The sequence below is a fragment of the Melanerpes formicivorus genome, unplaced genomic scaffold (genome assembly GCF_026170545.1).
Source record: "Melanerpes formicivorus ecotype bairdi unplaced genomic scaffold, bMelFor1.0.p_v2 SCAF_84, whole genome shotgun sequence".
In the NCBI taxonomy this organism is placed as follows: Eukaryota; Metazoa; Chordata; class Aves; order Piciformes; family Picidae; genus Melanerpes; species Melanerpes formicivorus.
In genome coordinates, this window is record NW_027142436.1 from 719,199 (window position 1) to 739,260 (window position 20,062).

General features: G+C 43.7%; 1 protein-coding gene across 6 annotated transcripts in view; it reads right to left on the reverse strand.

Annotated features, from left to right (window-relative positions):
* Window positions 1–20,062, reverse strand: part of EML4 (EMAP like 4) — a 203,986-nt gene that overhangs the window by 51,736 nt on the left and 132,188 nt on the right. For 5 of the 6 annotated variants that reach the window (XR_010990686.1, XM_068165144.1, XM_068165145.1 and 2 more), the window contains exons 6-8: window positions 17,629–17,654; window positions 17,138–17,170; window positions 725–848 (exon numbers count right to left, since the gene is read on the reverse strand). Coding sequence is in view for 5 of the 6 variants with exons in the window: in XM_068165144.1 (XP_068021245.1) it covers window positions 725–848; window positions 17,138–17,170; window positions 17,629–17,654 (183 nt within the window). In the remaining variant the exon portion in view is untranslated. The remainder of the gene's footprint in view (window positions 1–724; window positions 849–17,137; window positions 17,171–17,628; window positions 17,655–20,062) is intronic. The other variant, XM_068165143.1, reaches the window with a different exon arrangement.

Consider the following 20,062-nt stretch of genomic DNA (forward strand, 5'->3'; position numbering starts at 1 on the left):
GTTTTACTGAAGTACTAGAACTTATACAATCACAACTTACTGGAAGAATCTGCAGAGATGGGGGGTGGGTGGCAGGGGTGTGTGTGTAACAGGAAGACCCAAATGTGTCTCTTATAATGAGCTTAATGTCTGATCTACTATGCGTGTAAAACTCTTGTCAGCCACAAACCAACTCCATTCTTCAAAGGATGCATTTATTTACTGCATTTATTGCAAACCAGCTTCTAAGAAACTAACCCCTTCAGTATGGAGATGAAACAGAGAAGCAGTGCAAAGGACAGTTGCTTCTCCAACCCTCACTCTGCAAGGACAATGAGAAATTCTAGATCTTCCATAACTCTAGAACATCCTAAAGTGAACAGAGACTGAAACCTTAACAATGTTGATGAATGCATGGCCTGCATTAATACAGTGGAAGGAAAAGAGGAATGCTTTTAAGTCTGTGTCTCCAAAAACACTTTCTTTCATGCTGAAAAATAAGTGCAATTAGTTTGAACAGTAAAACAAAGTACACTTTTCTCTGCCTAGGTATTTTGCAGCTTAAAGCTGTACTATACAGTCCTTACAAACCATTGCCGTTGTCACAGTACAATGAACTTCCTCCTATTCCAAGTATTTGTTATATCTGGAAAGACACCAGACCAGCTTTTAAAGGAGGGGAAAAAAAAAGAGGCAAGATAAGACAAAAAAAGGAACAGAAAGTAGTTACTGATCTCAAGGATACACCCACTCCAGTTTTAGCTTTTCAGGAGGCAGCTCTGTCCTAATATCATCATAGTTTTCTACATCAGAAGGAATGAACATTGTGATTGGTCGACCTCGCATGAACATCTTGATATATTCTCCCTCTGTTGAAACAAAAAAGTGTATTAATCATGTGACAAGTTCACACAAGAACTAAGCACAAAAGAAATCAGTAATAAGCACAGAGATGCAAGGAACACTTGTGATTACTTCTGCAAGGTGAGCTGTAATTTCTCAGAACAGCACACTGAAGCGCACACACACACACGGACACAGGGCGTTAGTGGAGCTGGTGACAGAGCAGACTGAATGTGTAACAGTTTAGACATGCACATTAAATTGCAAAGCAAATTTTCAGAGGATAAATCAGAGGATATAAGGTACATTAGGTTGAAGAGGGCCTCAGGAAGCCTTTAACTCCAACCTCTGGCTCCAAGTAGGCTCAGCCAGTAAGTCAGACTAGGTTGCTTAAGGTTTTGCCTAGTCCAGTCTTGAAAACCTCCAAGGATGGAGATAGCACCTCTCTAGCCACCTGGCTGTCTCTTAGCACCCTTAGGGTTCTTCCAGCAGAGCTGCTCACTGCAGCCCCTGTCCCCAGCCTGTATCCCTGCCAAGGATACAAAGGCTCCTTCTTCCAGGTGCAGGACTTCACATTTGTCATCGCTGAATTTTGTGAGGTTCCTGCAGGCCCATCCCTTCAACCTGCCCTGGTACCCTTTCTTGGCAGCTCTACCCTCCAGCACATCAACTGGGCCCCCGGTCTGCTGTCCTCTACAAACATTGAGTGGGCTGTATTGCCTTCTCTGTGTCATTGCTAAAGATGTTAAACCAGACAGGTCTAGGACAGACCCCTGCAGACTCTACTTGTTACCTACTGGCCACCAGCTAGAGTATGACTGGTTAAGCACAACCCTCTGCGGCCACTTAGCTGCTCACCTATGCAAACAGAATCACAGACTCACAGAATCAACCAGGTTGGAAAAGACCTCAAAGATCATCAAGTCCAATCTGTTACCTAACACCTCCTGACAACTAAACCATGGCTGGAAGTGCCACATCCAATCCCCTCCAGCACACCTCCAGGGATGGTGACTCCACCACCTCCCTGGGCAGCACATTCCAGGGGCTAATTACTCTTTCTGTGAAGAACTTCTTCATAACCTCCAGCTTGAGACTGTGTCCTCTTGTTCAGTATTTGGGTTGGCTCTTAAACATGCATAAAATGTAATTATAAGCACTCAAATATTCCAACTCCTTTTGTACACAAGCCATCAGGATTACGCAGTTGCACTATCCAAGTATCACAGAATCACCAAAGTTCAAAGGGGCCTCAAAGATCACCAAGTCCAACCTGTCACCACAGACCTCATGACTGGACCATGGCACCAAGTGCCACATCCAATCCCCTCTTGAACACCTCCAGGGATGGGGACTCCACCACCTCCCTGGGCAGCACATTCCAATGGCTAACAACTCTCTCTGGGAAGAACTTTCTCCTCACCTCCAGCCTATACCTTCCCTGACACAGCTTGAGACTGTGTCCTCTTGTTCTGGTGCTGGTTGCCTGGGACAAAAGACCAAACCCCACCTGGCTCCAACCTCCCTTCAGGTAGTTGTAGAGAGCAATGAGGTCACCCCTGAGCCTCCTCTTCTCCAGGCTAAGCAACCCCAGCTCCCTCAGCCTCTCCTCACAGGGCTGTGCTCCAGACCCCTCCCCAGCCTTGTTGCCCTTCTCTGGACACCTTCAAGTGTCTCGATGTCCTTCTTGAATTCAGGGTCCCAGAATTAGACACAGGACGCAAGGTGTGGTCTAACCAGTGCTGAGTACAGGGCACGACTTCCCTGCTCCTGCTGGCCACACTATTTCTGATGCAGGATGCCATTGGCCTTCTTGGCCACCTGGGCACACTGCTGGCTCATGTTCAGCTGCTGTCAACCAGTACCCCCAGGTCCCTTTCTGCCTGGCTGTTCTCCAGCCACTCCAACCCCAGCCTGTAGCACTGCATGGGGTTGTTGTGGCCAAAGTGCAGAACCCAGCACTTTGTTGGCCTCTGCCCGTCTGTCCAGCCTGTCGAGGTCCCTCTGCAGAGCTCTCCTACCCTCTAACAGATCAACTCCTGCCCCCAGCTTGGTGTCATCTGCAAATTTACTGATGATGGACTCAATCCCCTCCTCCAGATCATCAATAAAGATGCTAAAGAGCATGGGGCCCAGCACTGATCCCTGGGGGACACCACTAGTGCCTGGCTGACAGCTGGCTGTGGCACCATTCACCACCACTCTCTGGGCTGAGCCTCCAGCCAGCTCCTGACCCAGCTCATAGTGCTGCTGTCCAAGCCAGGGGCTGACAGCTTGGCCAGGAGTTTGCTATGGGGGACGGTGTCAAAGGCCTTGCTGAAGTCCAGGTAAACTACATCCACAGCCTGCCCCACATCCACCAGGCAGTCACCTGGGCATGGAAGGAGATCAGACTGGTCAGGCAGGATCTGCCCTTCCTGAATCCATGCTGGCTGGACCTGAGCCCTTGGCCATCTTGCAGGTGCACTGTGATTGCCCCCAAGATGACCTTTTCCATAATCTTGCCTGGCACCGAGGTCAGGCTGACAGGCCTGGAGTTTGCAGGTTCCTCCATCCAGCCCTTCTTGTGGATGGGCATCACGTTGGCAGCTTCCAGTAATCTGGGACCTCTCCAGTGAGCCAGGACTGGTTGAAAATGATGGAGAGAGGCTTGGCAGCTCATCTGCCAGCTCTCTCAGCACCCTAGGATGGATCCCATCCGGTCCCATGGACTTGTGAGTATCCAAGTGCCTCAGCAAGTCCCTAACTACTTCCTCATGGATTTCAGGGGGATTATACTGCTCCCTGACCCCATCTACCAGTTCAGGAGGCTACTTGTCCTGAAGTCCTCCTGCCTTACTGTTGAAAATGGAGGCAAAGAAGGTAAACCATAATGAGAAAGCTTATCCAGAGGGATACTGCAGGGAAGAGAGTCAAAAGCTGTGTTGAAGAATATAATCTGAAGTTATCTATCATCATGAAACAATACACTAACTTGAAGTCTTAAATTTATTGAAATAATTCCAATTGCATGCTATTGCCAACTGTATCATATCCTGAAGAATAGTGAGAAGCAACAGCTCCTAATGATTCCACTATAACACTGCCTGTAGCTGTGACAGCTAGAGTTTCAGTGCTGAGTAGGACTGGAACAGAAAAATAGCTGTGATTAGCAATGCTGTATTAACAAATCTGTAATCACATTTGATGTAAACAATCTTGAACTCTACCATTAATACATTGAAATAATTACTGTTGTATTTCTTTCAAAGTCAAACATGATACAGACTTTGCCATAAATGCCCAGGGAATGCTTATAAGTATTTCCCCAGTGGAGTGTGAGATTATTAGTCACAATGCATGCAATGGAGGATCTATGCTTTTCATTCCCCAAAACATCTAAAACTGAAATAAAGAGAAACTCAGACTTATGTACACAGAATGATGACTTAATAGCCCAAGTCAAACTCAGAGATCCAAAAAGGCCAGAAAGCAGATCATTTCAGTGACAGCAGGTGCAGTGTACACACCAAACCAGTCTCTTGCTCAGGGAACTACTTTAGAAGTGTCGAGGGTTGGAAGGGTAAGGCCAAGAAGCCTCTTCCCTCCCCCCTGTAAGTAAGGGGAAAGAAAAATTGAAGGGAAAGGAAAAAAAACCTCACAAGCTGAATTAGCAAAGCAGTGGAGCTGTATATTTACAAAGCAATGTAGGGTATGCAGGGGAATATATACAAATTTACAATATGTACAATTTATACAAAGATATACAATAGAGTAACACAGAAATGAGAGTAACCCCCACCTCGGCAGAGGGGGTTCCCCACCTCCGCTCTCCCCTCTCTCCCCCCCTTTCCCCAGAGTAGGTCAGAAAAGAGAGAGAGAAAGAGAAAGAAAGAAGTTAAAAGCAGTTTTGTGTTAATTGGAAAGCAGTTAATACAGGCCTTCTATCTTATCGGTTTCAAGGCCGAAGTCTTGGCAGAAAGCCTAGCACAAAAAGCTGCTGCCCAAAGAAGAGGCAGAAGCAAGACTGATAGAGAAGTGCTGGAATGCCCAGGATACTTTCTCCTGCACTCCCAGTTCAGAAGGTGCTTCCTCCCACTTCACCAATGAAATTAGTTTAGATTATTCTTTCCGTTTACCAACTTCCGTCCACCATATTCCCTTTCTTAAGGGGACAACGTCAACCGGCCACAAGAAGAAGCAAGATCAAGAAATACATTTGTGAGCAAGATCAGCCCAAGTTAGGGTCTCTACCCTTCTCTGGATCTGAAATACCCCTACCACACATGCTGCAGAAACACACTGTGTCTTACTGCAGTCAGAAGAGAATGAGAGGAAAAAAAGGTAAACATTTACATCCACCAAAGACATAAAGATAAAGCAGTGTTGCACAAAGCTTGGGAATGAATTCTTCAACTAATGTCTCCTACAGCTACACAAGACACAGAACTGACAATTATCAGTCTAATGAAAAAGTGCCACGAATATTCCAGATCATTTAAAACAAACATTTTTTATCACAGAGTATCTTAACTGGAGTTGTGTGAAATTCTGTGGAATACCACTCCAGCTCTGAAAGCATGGGAACAGCACTGGTTTGAATACAGCAGTGGTGATCCTGGCACACACCACTGACCTGGACAGCACTGGCATGCAGTAACTCCCAGCCAGAGAAAGAACCACCCATGAACTTGCATGGTTTTAACATCACTTGTCACATGATTGCTCAAACTTCATCATCTCAATGAATTCAGGTACCTCAACAGAAGCTAGTTAAAAGTATTCTGCATGGTATTCACTTTGAAGATTTCACAACACACAACTTGCTGAAAAGCTCTTCCTCTTAATACACTTCCCCTTGGTTTGATGATGCTTACCAGTTTTAACATTATTTTTTAACTGTTTGCTAGAAGCAATCACAGCTTATCAAAATTCCAAGGCTCTCAGACTAAACAGTTCAGTGTGACTTGTTCTACACTTTCCATGTGCTCAAGTTAGCCTTTATTTTACTCCAAATTTGCATCACTTTTGACTCTGCCAGTGAGTTTACTCTGTGCTGGAGACAAGAGAATTTCCCTATGACAGGTGAAATACAACTGAAAGCTAGTGCAAAACCCCCCCAAACCCAAAAAAGAATGTTCAGAAAGGATCAGTCACGACTGAGGAATGTCAAACTAACATATCTATGAAGATTGTCCTTTCTTTAGACTATGAATACAGTGAAGGCTGAGCCATTTAACTCCAGTATGAAAGGAACAAATAAGAAGAAAAACAGTTGTCCCCCTCCTGAAAACAAATAGAGTTCTTCTGAAGAAATGAGTACATCCACCAGCACCAGTGGGAGCCTTTCCTCAGATCAAATAGCAGAGAACATCACTTCCCTGCAGCTAGCTTAGAAGCAATGTTTGTTCCACCAAATGTGAATGGGTTGTCCAGGGAGGTGGTCGAGGCCCCGTCCCTGGAGGTGTTTAAGACCAGGCTGGATGAGGCTCTGGCCAGGCTGATCTAGTGTGGGGTGTCCCTGCCCATGGCAGGGGGGTTGGAACTAGATGATCCTTGTGGTCCCTTCCAACCCTGAATGATACTGTGATACTATGATACTATGATTGCTGAGAAAAGCTGCAGATCACTGCTCCTGGAGTTTGACACAAGTATTTAGTCCATTACTCCAAACTGTAACAGGTCTCTTTCTTCCATCAAAAAAGATTATCCTTTTAAATACATATAGTACACATTTTACAGAGACAAAATAACAGTGGCCAAACCCAGCAGTGCCATATTAATAATGACCCTCCCATTAAAACCTGGCATTTACACTACAATACATTAAAGCACAGTGTAGCCTGAGGGCATTTAGAAAAGACCATTTGTTTGGCAAGTCAGATTCTTGACTTAACACTGAATTTGGCACTTCCGCCTCCACAGATCAGTGCAAAACACCACCACAAATGTAAGATCAAATTGCTCATTGCTGCTTAGAACAGTGGAGACAAGCTGCAACTGAAATTCATATGGATGAAGGCAGCTGCACCTGTCAGACTCTGCAGATAAGAGAGATGAAGAGTCCAAGAGGAATTCAGTCAGGCCTTTTGGCCAGAAGGAAAGAGCCTCTCCTGCAGCTCAGGAGAATGATCACCTGTAGGACATTCAGGCACAGACTGGCTTGCTGAACTTCCCTCTCAAAGAAAGGACATTTTTTCTTTTATTAGTTAGCTGCCTGTTTTTTCAGGATTAGCTTTGAAGTTACACATTTAACACACTTGTTAGAGAGACATGGGCTAGGTACAACTTGATTTAGCCTCTCCCAGCAGAAGAGGAAGGATTAAGAAGAGACAACACACTGAAAGATTCTTGTCCAAGGCTGTAAATTTCCTTTTGTCAGAATAACCTGCAGGGCAGATAGAATATTAATCTAGAAAACTTTCTGAAATACAAGAGAGGATGGCAGCCAATCAACAAGCCCATTCTCAAACAGCAGCTCCTTGCTTGAGGCCAAATTCTTGTATCTGCAAGCTAAGAAAAACAGTGATTTAACTCTTTCGTAGCATACTGGCTCAACTGCATGCTTAAGAGCACGAGACCCCTTCCTTCTTGCACTCTCATTATTCCCAGGTGCAAACAAGTAGGTCAAGACTCTTTTCCCCCTCACTTGATCTTTTAGAAGAAAAGAGCATTTGTCATCTCATACCACACAAAGGTAAGGGGGTACAGGAGAGAGAAATCAGCAAGGAGACTGAGGAGGAAACCCCAGCAAACAAAAAATCCTCAAAAATGCTGGTATCTACCAGCAGGAAAACAGTAGGTGTGGAAGTAAAAAATCTCTTCTCCATACAAAGAGATGTCAGATCCCACCACCTACTGTGCAGAAACATTTTGGGTGGGGAAGGGGCAGGAGGGCATACCCAAAAGACCCTTGGTGCTTGCCAAATTAATTTACAACTGCAAACACCCCACAAATCTTTTCAAACAGGGATCAAACCAACCTAAAAGTACACCTGAAACTCTGTAGACAGCACACCTAGATGCCATGGATTATCCATGCCACACAAAGGAACAGCTCAGGCCCAGGGCTCCTACAAGGGGAGACAGCATTCTGACTTCAAGGGCCAGCTTTTCAATGGGAACAGCTGTAGCTGCTTTTGTGCAGCTTTGAGCTCAGATTCACAGCCCCTGCCAAACTCAGCTTGGCTCCACACTAATTCACCACTAGAGCCTCAACAATCTCCACACAAGCACCAGGGGCCACAGGACCACCACTCCTAATTTTTGTTCCCAGGATCAGCCCAAGTCTATTAGCATGCTGGACCCAAGCAAACTCTGTGAACGTCTCAGCTCTCTGTGGGATCCCCACAGGTCTAAGGAATCTACTAGCTCAGCTCCAAAGACAGAAACACTTGATCTGACCACACCATGGCCCCAGTCAGCTGAAGGGATATGAAACTGTGCTTGGGAAGACTGAACCAAAGACAGCCCAGCACTTGGTGAGGGCCCACCTAAAGGTGGACTGAACAATTGTCAGAGGCCTGGAGCACCTCTCCTATGAAGACAGACTGAAAGAGTTGGGGATATTCAGTCTGGAGAAGAGAAGGCTCCAGTATCTTAAGAGGGCCTACGAGAAAAGCTGGGGAGGGGCTTTTGAGGGTGTCAGGTAGTGATAGGACTGGGGGGATGGAAAAAAAGTGGAAATGGGCAGATTCGGATTGGATGTTAGGAAGAAATTCTGGAGGCTGGATGTGGCTCTAAGCAACCTGCTCTAGTGTGAGGTGTCCCTGCCCATGGCAGGGGAGTTGGAACTGGATGATCCTTGAGGTCAATTGTATGATTCTGTGGGACTCTTTAAGCCCATGTCATGAGCCGAAGGTGTACCACAGCTGTGACCAGCCTGATGAATGCACATCACGCTCTCCAGTACCCTCTCTGGTTTTCCCTCTCATGACGGTACTGCAGCACTCACTTTGGACAGGAGTAACTTGGCCATTGCTGGGCTACAGAAAAACATGCTCTATTGATTTCAGGGTGCTACGCAAAAATCTCCTAATTGTTGATAACTTCTCAGGTTCCAGACAATAAAAAAGCACAGCCAGATTGTTTAGTTGCATGGTTGTTAACTGTTGTTAACTGGTTAACTGTTTAGCTGCATGGTTGTTAACTTCAGCACAGCTCTGCCATCTGAAAATGCATCAAGTAAGCATGAAAACAGCAACCATGCCCTTCCTTCTCCCAGCCTTAGTTTTGCTATGATAAAAACATCCAGCTCTCTTTTTGTGTGATAAGGTTTCAACCTGTCTCCACACTACTACAAAATTTAGCTTTTAGAATTGTGGGTGGCTATGACTGTATGCAGTGCTACAGAGGAGAGTGGACCAGGGTTCTGATGCATTAACACTTTCCATAAGCCTGCATACCTCTCTTAGAATTACTTCTAATACATCTTGTGATTGCATTTTTGTTTTCAAGTGATTCAGTCCTTGCATGATGAACCTTTAGAATAAACCTTTATTAGAATAAACCAAACCAGGTTGGAAGAGACCTTCAAGATCATCGTGTCCAACCCATCAACCAATCCAACCCACCCAAACAGCTAAACCATGGCACCAAGCACCCCATCAAGTCTCCTTCTGAACACCTTCAATGACGGCGACTCCACCACCTCCCTGGGCAGCCCATTCCAATGGGCAATCACTCTTTCTGTATAGAACTTCTTCCTAACATCCAACCTAAACCTCCCCTGGCGCAGCCTGAGACTGTGTCCTCTTGTTCTGGTGCTGGCTGCCTGGGAGAAGAGACCATCATCAGCCTGTCTACAACCCCCCTTCAGGTAGTTGTAGAGAGTGATAAGGTCTCCCCTGAGTCTCCTCTTCTCCAGGCTAAGCAACCCCAGCTCCCTCAGCCTCTCCTCACAGGGCTGTGTTCCAAACCCCTCACCAACTTTGTTGCCCTTCTCTGGACTCGTTCCAGCAAGTCAACCTCCTTCCTAAACTGAGGGGCCCAGAACTGGACACAGGACTCGAGGTGTGGCCTAACCAGTGCAGTGTACAGGGGCAGAATGACCTCCCTGCTCCTGCTGGCCACACTGTTCTTGATGCAGGCCAGGATGCCATTGGCCCTCTTGGCTGCCTGGGCACACTGCAGGCTCATGTTCAGCCAACATGTCAGAGCCCTTTTCCTCACCATCTAATTCTGGAAGGCAATCTATTTATACCTAAAATGTTAACAGTGACTCCTGCATGTTTAATCATTCATTTAAAATAGTTTCATTTTGTCTTATACTTCTCCAGGCCTCAGGAATATCTAGGTCTTACTCTATTAAAACCTCACCTTCCCCTGCATCAGTTTGGTCCCTCAGCTTCTTGTCATCAGTGAACTTTCATCAGTGCTCCTACTCTGCTGTGTTCATTAGCATAAACACTAAACCAAATAGGTCCCAACAGGCTGGAGGCAGATGTTAGCAACCAAGGTATTTACTACAGGTTTTTTGACATTTTATAGCCTGTTGCAGAGACAGAAATAAATATGTCAAGTGAAATAAGATGCTGCTGTTGAAAGGCAACCCTAGATAGAAGCCTGCACGATCTGCAAGGAAAGAAGAGCCATCTTCCTGTCGCTGTAAATCAGTGTAATACCCTGCATGCAAGGAAACAGTCAATAAAGCACAGAACACCAAGGATCCAATAATGAAAGCTAGGGACAACTCAAAAATGGTGGATAAACAGTAGAGAGTGGCTGAAAGCTTCCTGCAAAGCCTCTGTACATCAAAAGAAGTTTTCCATTATCAATATCAATAAGCTTTTCTTACACAGGGGAGGGGAAAACATCAGAAAAATAAAAAGCAGCACAAAGGGAACAGCAGAATTCAGCTTCAAACAATTCAGACCTGGGAGAGAGTTTAAAATGCAGCAATTCAGGGAAGGCAAGCTGGAATGTAAGGCAAATAAACACTGCAGATGATAACAAAAGGCTGAATGTAGTGCTTCCACGAAGTCAGCACAGAAAGACTCATGCTATGACACTTCAGCAATTTATTACTTTGTGAACCATATTCTTCAGGGCATATGGAAGGTTTTCAGAGGGAAACAGAAAGAATAAGAGCAAGTGCAGGGTCCTGCATCTGGGTGGAGGCAATCCCAGGCACAAATCCAGGCTGGGCAGTGACTGGCTGGAAAGCAGCCCTGAGGAGAGAGACTTGGGGGTGCTGGTGGACAAAAAGCTCAACAGGAGCTCTCAATGTGCACTTGCAGCCCGCAAAACCAATCAGATCCTGGGCTGCATCAGGAGAAGTGTGGCTAGCAGGTCGAGGGAGGTGATCCTCCCCCTCTACTCAGCCCTGGTGAGACCCCACCTGGAGTACTGTGTCCAGTTCTGGAGCCCCTATTACAAGAGGGATGTGGAGGTGCGGGAAGGTGTCCAGAGAAGGGCCACAAGGATGATTAGAGGGCTGGAGCACCTCTCCTGTGAGGACAGACTGAAGGAGTTGGGACTGTTCAGTCTGCAGAAGAGAAGGCTCCGAGGTGACCTCATTGTGGCCTTCCAGTATCTGAAGGGGGCCTACAGGAAGGCTGGGGAAGGACTTCTCAAGATCTCAGGTAGTGATAGGACTAGGGGGAATGGAATGAAGCTGGAGGTGGGGAGATTGAGGCTAGATGTGAGGAGGAGGTTCTTCACCATGAGAGTGGTGAAACCCTGGAATGGGTTGTCCAGGGAGGTGGTCGAGGCCCCGTCCCTGGAGGTGTTTAAGCCCAGGCTGGATGAGGCTCTGGCCAGGCTGATGTAGTGTGGGGTGTCCCTGCCCGTGGCAGGGGGGTTGGAACTAGATGATCCTTGTGGTCCCTTCCAACCCTGAATGAAACTATGAAACTATGAAAAGAATGAGAAGGAAACCAAAAAGAAAGATCAAGTCTTCATAAATTAACTCAGAAGTACCTACAAGAAAGGAGCAATTCAGGAAACTGAAAGGTACTATTCAGATCCTTCAGACACCAATGATACAACAAAGCCAAAATCTTCCTCCTTTCCAAACCCCATGACTGCAAATGAAATCGCTGAGGACTACACAGTAGTTTACTAGAAGCATGTGAGACGTCCTTATCCTCAATTCCTGACTTCTTCAACAACACTGGACATAAATAATAGAAGAACATTTATCACACTATTCCTCATTAGTCAAACCCTGTGCTGTAGGTAACTGTTCTCCAGTGAGAAAGTGTATGCATACTGGGAAGTCTAATGAGCATACAGTAGATTATATATGCACACACACACACAGAGAGAGCAGACACTAGTGAATAAAAACCGAGAGGATCTGGTTTCTTACACGATTGTAAATTCAATTCCTAAGCAATCATGGCAATTTTATCTTGCAAATTATTAGTGTTTTTCAACAGGTCTTAGCCCATCTAATTTGAAAGAGTAATAAGGACTGGTGCATCAAAACCCTCTGCTCAGTTCTACTCGTTCTTCTGAAGTGATCTGTGAGCTGAACCTTACCCTCATAGTGAATTACAAGCAAATGAAAAACCCCAGCTCCAACTAGCTTGGCCAAGCAGAACTCTCTAATAACATACAATGAAGTACCACGTCCAGAGTACATTTATTCATCTGTCTTCACCTTCTAGTTGCTTGACCAGTGAAGTTATGCTTTTTAATAGTACAAATAGTTTCTTTCCCACAGGATTTCTGCTTTCAGGCCTGCATCCCAGAACTCTGTAGGACCACTAACCTGAAGGACAAAGGCTTTGAAACCTGTTTCTAATTTAAAGCAGTGACAACAGCACAGAGATGAATATAAGCAAATTCACCCACCGTGCTCAGACCATTACATTTGAAGTTACAGTGGAACTAAAATGTGGCTGCAGGTCTGCTGTCTCTCACCCTGAGCCATGTGTCCATGCCTGCTGAAGCCGACAAGTGTACAGGCACTGTTGCTATTAAGCACTGGTGCGATGCAAACCAAATAGGAAACAAAGCAGAAGAGATGAAAGAGCTGCCTCCGTTTGGAATGGTTTTACAGCTTTGCTTTTGATTTCTCAATTCTTTACTGTGAGGGTGACAGAACACTGAAACAGGCTGTCCAAAGAGGTTGTGGAGTCTCCTTCTCTAGAGACTTTCAAAACCTACCTGTACACATTCTTGTGTGGCCTGCCCTAGGTGACCCTGCTTTGGCAAGGGGGTTGGACCAGAAGATCTTCCAGAGGTCCTTTCCAGCCCTCACTACTCCATGATTCTATGAATAGGTCTTCAGTTAATAGTTTTATAAAGTTGATAAATAAATCCTTTTTAAAGTCCTGGTTCTGCATGTATCAGCTGCCATTGGGAATGGAGGCATCAACAGAAGTCACCATATGTACTGAAATCATTCTAGTTTAATATGAAACTCTAGCATTTCACTAACAAAAATAAAGGACTCATGAGGGAGTATGGGGCAGAAACAAGCTCAGTGAGACTGCATCTAAAGGCCTCCTGCTTAACTAGTAAAATCCTGACTTGACTAAGCATCAGTAACAGAAACTTCCAATCACCACTTTGTTTTTCTGACAGTATGCATGGGTTTTAATGACATGCACTGTGCCTGAATGAGAGCAAGCAGCCCAGTGAGATAGACTTGGTCTCCATCTGCCCTCAGGTACATGAGTACACCTTCAATAAGCACCTGATAGAAAATCTGTCTCTGACCAAAAAGCCTGATACGAGGCAGCAACTGAATTTTGCACTCTGAGTGGACAGGGCACACCGTCAACAGGGTAAACTCTTCAGACGTGTGCTTCATGACTGCCCCACTCTGTGAAGCTAGAACTACAGCACAGCAAAACTAACAGAAGAAAATGTACTGGAAACTAATAAAGCATAATCTAAAAGGAAACAAACTTAGGAATGCAGTGAATGTTTTTCATTAATTCTTTCACATATGGTTTTTATTGCCATCCAGAACCGTCTAAGTGTCTCTTATTGCTTTATAATAAGTGAACAAGTGATTCATGTGCAGAGTTGCTATCGCTGAAACCCAAACTCTCACATGGAATCTCAGGGGGGGAGGGAGGTTAAAAAATTATCCTACAATAAGCCAGGTCATTAACTTCTGATTAGAAAATTCTGAATGCTATATAATTAATCATGTCTTTGCTCAGTTGAAAAGCAAGACTCTTTTTATAGGTGATTATAAACACCTGCTTGTGATGAATTTAAAAGAATAACTTTATTAGATAGAGTCCTTTTAAGGCTGTCCTAAGCACCTGTTCATTTCACCCATAGCTTCATTGGACTTTCACAACATTTTAATACGTCCTTACTACTGGATTTTATTGTATGAAGGTTGTTCTGGTTTACAAGGGTAAACAAATAAATGTTCAAACATAAACTGAGAAGTCTAAACCCCAAAATGTCTTCAGCAAATGCATGAAAACATGCATGATACTTCCCTTGTTTGACTGGAATCACCAAAGGTGTTCCTCCCTGTATTAGCTCAGCTTCACCATAAATCCAGATGCATAAAGCTCAAGACTAACCTTAACACAGAGTAGATGCAACTCAGCTCATATGAGAGAGATACAGGTACCGGGGGAACAAAACTGGGAACTAAGATAATGAACACTGGTAACATGCATAGGCTCAGCCTGACGCTAAACAAACAAAATTCAGAGGACTGTCTGCAAGGCAGCTGCAACTCCCCACTCTGCTGGTGCTGGCAAGAGGACAGAATTGCCCAGGTCTTGCTGACATTCATGTGTAAGACCTGTAGCACACTCTCAGGGGGACTTACTATCTACAGAAATCACAATGAGCACGCACAGATGGTCACAAGACAGATAATATTTCAGTAACTTCTGTTGCCATAAAAGATTCCAAGAACTAAACATGCAAACTGTTCCAAGAACTGTACAAAACCGTACTATCCTGACATATTTCAAGGCAGTTTAATAGCTGAAATAATAAAAAAAAGGAAGCAAAGGGATTCAAGATGTTCAAAGCCACAGAGAATTATCGTCTTCCATGCAAACACCGCCTGTGATGGCAACTCGCAATTTCACCTTTCCCAGGCTTATTTCACGTGTGTGTAAAGAGACTGAAGTATTTTTACGTAGATTTCCTTGAAAGCTTGACAATTCTTACACCAGCAGCAGTCACCCCAAGAGTTTCCTTCACAGGATTTCTAGGAAGCACACCAACACAATCGCTGGCACAGGAGGTGCATGCAGTATCTCACTGTACAGTGAAATAGCGACTCAGGGGAGCTGCTGTAGCTTAAATAACGCCATGCTGGGGACTGCTCATCTCGAGGCAAAGCCTGGCAAGCCACAAAGAAGTATTTAAGTAGCTGTAACTTTTCATGCCTTTGAATTGTAGAACAGGAAAGGTCCTGTACAAAGAGCATGAGCAAAGGCTCTTCATCCCACTGCCCAAGATGACTGTCCAGCTGCATGCGATGTACCTCCAGCAACCATGTTAATTATCTGTGCAACCCTTCAACCCTATGACTGGTGTCAATTGGCAATTGGTTTATTTAGGTAGCAGCTATCAAGTACAAAACAGGCTGAAGTGACATGCCTTGAACAGAACATCGCACTGCAGAGAACTGGCTGAGTGTTGCTAAGCTTGTACTGGAGAGGATGGAGGGCACACCGCCACTATGGTAACTAATGGGTGGCTACTTCTGTGTTCTATGGCAGTAAACACAACACACAAATCCAACTCAGTCACATACACACACAGACACATACTCTAAAATGTGTCACAAAATACACTTGTTGATCAGTATTAAAAAACAAATCTGTGTATGCTGAATCCTGCTGAGCACAACTTCATCCACATCAGAGGCAGAACGATGTTTTGCCACTATACATGTTTCACATGTTGGTGAATGCATTTCCTATGACAAGACTTTATCTTCATCTTCCATATAGACAGGACCACTGCCATCTGCATATTGCTCTTCCATTCCAGTTAGGCTCAGAACAGACTGTGGCATAACACACATGGAAGGTACCTGTTCATCATTCAGGGAAAGATCACGTCATCTGCAGAGCAACACAACAGACACCAGGGCACACATCAAAGCCACTTATTTTATGGCTACCAGGATGAGCACACTGAAGGATAGCCCACTCTTGGCAGAACATGTAGAATTACAGAAGCACATTGTAAGCAAAGAGTTAGTATTAAAGATATTTTTAACTGTATGCAACCTGGATTTGTAAAAAGGTATGTTTGGTAGAAAGGATATTTTTAATATAACAATTTCATTTAACTCCTGCAAATCTAAACTGCTGCTGGTCTGGTCACTACGGAGCAGTCTCCTGTAAAACAGTAACCACTGCTGCACTGCACGTGTGTACTGCTCCACAGTTGGTGTTAAGCAATCTGACATTGACATTTCTTCTTTGTTTCTGCTGCTTGCACACCCCCTTTCACCCCTACTGTCTTTAAAGGATACTTTTGATAAGCAGTGTAGAATATTTTTTAGTGTGTAACTTCTCTAAGAATTATAATTAGATAAAGCAATTGGACTCAAGGTGATTTAGCATTCATTAAAACAATTCATGTATCAGCTTACAGAACTTTTGGAAGAAAATCCAGAGGAGATCAAATGTAACCAAACTGTGTATAATGTAATCTTTCACAGAATTTGGAGACTGAGGATTTGTTAATTAGCAGCAAGAAAGCATGAGACAGAAGCTGGAACACAGATAAATGTTGTGTATCGCATGCATTTGGGTTACATGCTTTAGTTCTGATACTGCATGCTTCAGTACAGTTTGCAGGACATCAGAGTTGTTTTGTGGCATAAGAAGTGGATTTCCTTTGCTGTCCTGTCCCACCACCTTCAGATACACAGCTGTTTTTCCTGCCTGAACAAGCCAGCAGCAGCAGGTAGCCACAGAACACAAGATTCAATGGTGCATAGACACAGACTCTAGAAGAGACTCGTTTTTCATTCTAGGACACTATGTTAAACCCTTCAGTCTCTGCTCTTGTTTAATCAGCATGTATATGTTGTAATATTGGCAAGACAGAAAGCTAAGGTAAAACAAATCTTTTAGTTGGCAGTTCTTAATATTCTTTCAACTTAGGCAACAGTGCAAGACTTCTAACACCTTATTTGAGCACACGTTCCTCTCGGAGGAAATTATGCATGCAGTAATTTATTTTAGACTGTCCCCAAACAATCCCCACATAGACTGCAAGGTCCATATGCATATGGATTTCCATAATAAGATAGCTGAAACATTCACTTTAATGCTTCAAGTTTTGAAGAGGTCATGCTCTTTGACAGTGAAAAGCCAAAGAAAAGATTCATGAGAGAGCTGTATTAGAAAACGACCAAAGGGCGTATCTGAAATCTTACCTTGGCTGTTTTTTTCACGAGTTGACATTTTTGCTGGTTATGGGACAGAAATGAAATATCTTAAAACTATTTCTAAAGTCTTACTCATAACTGCTTGGATGAAGACTGGCACATAGGTCAAAACTTTAGGGTTTTGTTTTTATATGCCATCTCTCTACGCACATACAGACAGAGAAAACGATACCAAAAAAAAAAAGGTATTTTGTTTCACAAAAGCAGAACCCACCCATCAAAACCACCCATCAAAAGTTTCTGTCCTTTCCAAAGATCCAATCTGATGAGACATTCCTCCATCATTTCAGAAATCTCTACACAGGTCTTGAGTAACATTTGGCTAAGTGAATTCTTGGAGCAATTATTAATACCCTTTTAGCTCTACAGCCCTGTTTCAAAAGCACACGTTCCACTGCCTTTATTTACAGGAAATACTAAGTCAAGAGCAAATCTTTTCAACCTCATCCAGTATTTAGGAAATAAATGTTTTTATTTACCTTGGCTGATGATGACATCTTTGTGCCTGGGGAGGAATGCAGAATAACATCGTTAATAACGCACAACGCTAATCGAGCCAACACTATCTAGTTCTTACCCATTTGGCAATCTCATTAGATTCTGTGCCCAACGTAACTGATGCTAAATAACTAACCCTGCTTATCACGCTGCATTTTTAGCCATGCATTACTTTATGCAGTTTACTATGTCTTTTAAGTAACTTAAAGTCTTTGTCCCCATGGCAAATGCTCCTAGGCATTACGGTGATGGTAACAAAATACAGAAAGCTTCCAAGAATAACTTATGGAGAGCATATTTCTTGTGCAGGGAAAACGCCATTTTGAGAGAGCAAACTTGTAATAACCAAACGTTTTAAACCGAGAAACACCCTCGGGCCTGCATGCAAAGCATTTAACACCTGTCAAAATAAGCTGTCAGCACACAATACCACACATTTTTTTTAGGAATTAACCCTGTTGGATACATGGATTAAACATAAGCAAGTTGCAGTTTCATTTAAAGCAGATCCTAGCAGGATTACTGGATGTGCCACAAAAAGTGTTCAAAGGACAGCAGTTGCAATGTCTCTCTTCCCCAGAACCAGGAATGAATTCATCACAAAAAACCTTCTGTGAAGAGGGAAGCAGTGTTAATATCCTGCATAAGATCTACCTCCTAACAGACTAACACTGGTAGATGGCCAGACACACTGCATAACAAATCCTCCTGAATTCATTTGAAATGCAGCAGGAGGGTATGAGTGGCATCCAGTACTTTCAGTGGGATGGAGGTCAAATTTTTTAAGAGCGACAAAGGGTCAAACATATGAATGAGGAAAGTAATCTCTGGCTATTGGTTGAATCACCATCATCACACTGCCAAGTGAAAAGCTAAAACTGGATTCCCAGCCTTGCCTGGAAAACCCTGAATGATGGGCTGCTGTGGGAACCCTCTCCTCTTACTTGTTACAGTTTTATCAGTCTGATTTACAGCTCAGCACTAGCTCACAGACTTACTAAACAAAGTTCATATTCTAGGCTGGTAGTGCAAAGCACATGCGAAACGTTTCTGTCCTGGGGCCCCCATAAGGGGCTGCATTCTATTCCCTTGCACAAGACTCGGCTAACTTCGGATGTTTGTTAATAGGCATTTACAAATGCCACACAAGTGTGACTTTGCACAAACCAATCAATTCTTTTAGAAATAGGGCACACAGAATGGAAGAAATCAGTCTTAACCTGTGCTTTTATTGAAAATGGGAACGCAAGAACAAGGTACACAGGCAACACAAACCCCAGTCCTGATGATGACCTACAATTGATAGTGCTTGAAACTTGGACACTTTGCCACATACTTTAAGATACAACAGTAATGAACAGACAACTTTCTCTATGAGTAATTAAATCTACTGTTTCCTTGTCTGCTCTTTTGTGAGATACTTGATTTTTTTCCTCTACTCTAGAGATTGTAAAAGGACATTTAGAATCTTACAGAGAATAAGCACAATCATAGGAAAAGACACCAAGATACCTCTATTTTAACCATGTCTGAACCAAAATACCAATAAAACTTTTTTATTACTAGCAAACATGAAGTACCTGCCACATTGTGAAAGATTTTAGTATGGTAACAATACCCAAGAAAATAAATTGGGTAAGTAGAAATCAAGACAGAGTGATTTTTCATTCCAAAATGTTATCTAGCAGTAGCCTGCTATGATCTGAATTGCCAAAGGACTTTTAAATTCCCAACAACGAAAACCAATTTTAACAGGAAAACAAATATTTGCAAAATATGCAACCCATAATTCCTCACACAGCACTTCACTGCTCTGCAGAACGCTTCAGGCAGAGCACAAAACTTTCAGCAAATGTGCTGATATACACACCCAAGATTAACTTGAGATGTTTTTGTTCTTCCCATTCCTAGGAAAGAAGGAATGTACTAGCACAGCTCTTGACTCTGAGTGTGTATTTGACAGCCTTATAGGCAAGCTAAGGAGAGCACTACAGGCACAGTCATAAAAAGTACTGGAAATGTGGCACTGAGGGTGGGATTTTCAAGTAGGGCTGCCTTGCACCAACTAATGGCTATGCCAATGATGATTAATGAGCAAACAGATGAAATCTGCAGATGACATCAAGCTGGGAGAAGCTGGCAGCATGCTGAGGGTCTCTCGGTACTAGGAGAGGGGTTGGTCAAAAAGTTAAGAACAGCAACTGCAACAAATTCAGCTAAATTGTTATTTTTTTTTTAAATTAACAGATGAAACTAAGTGTGAAAAGAAACAAAGTGGGAACCCCAACTGGCAAAGAGTATTGTGGGAAAGAAGTGGGTCACAACAGGAGTCAACAACATGGAGTTACAGGAAAAGGGAAACTTTTGGGCCTGTTCTTGATAAGTAACTACTCTGTGGTATTCATCCTGGAGACC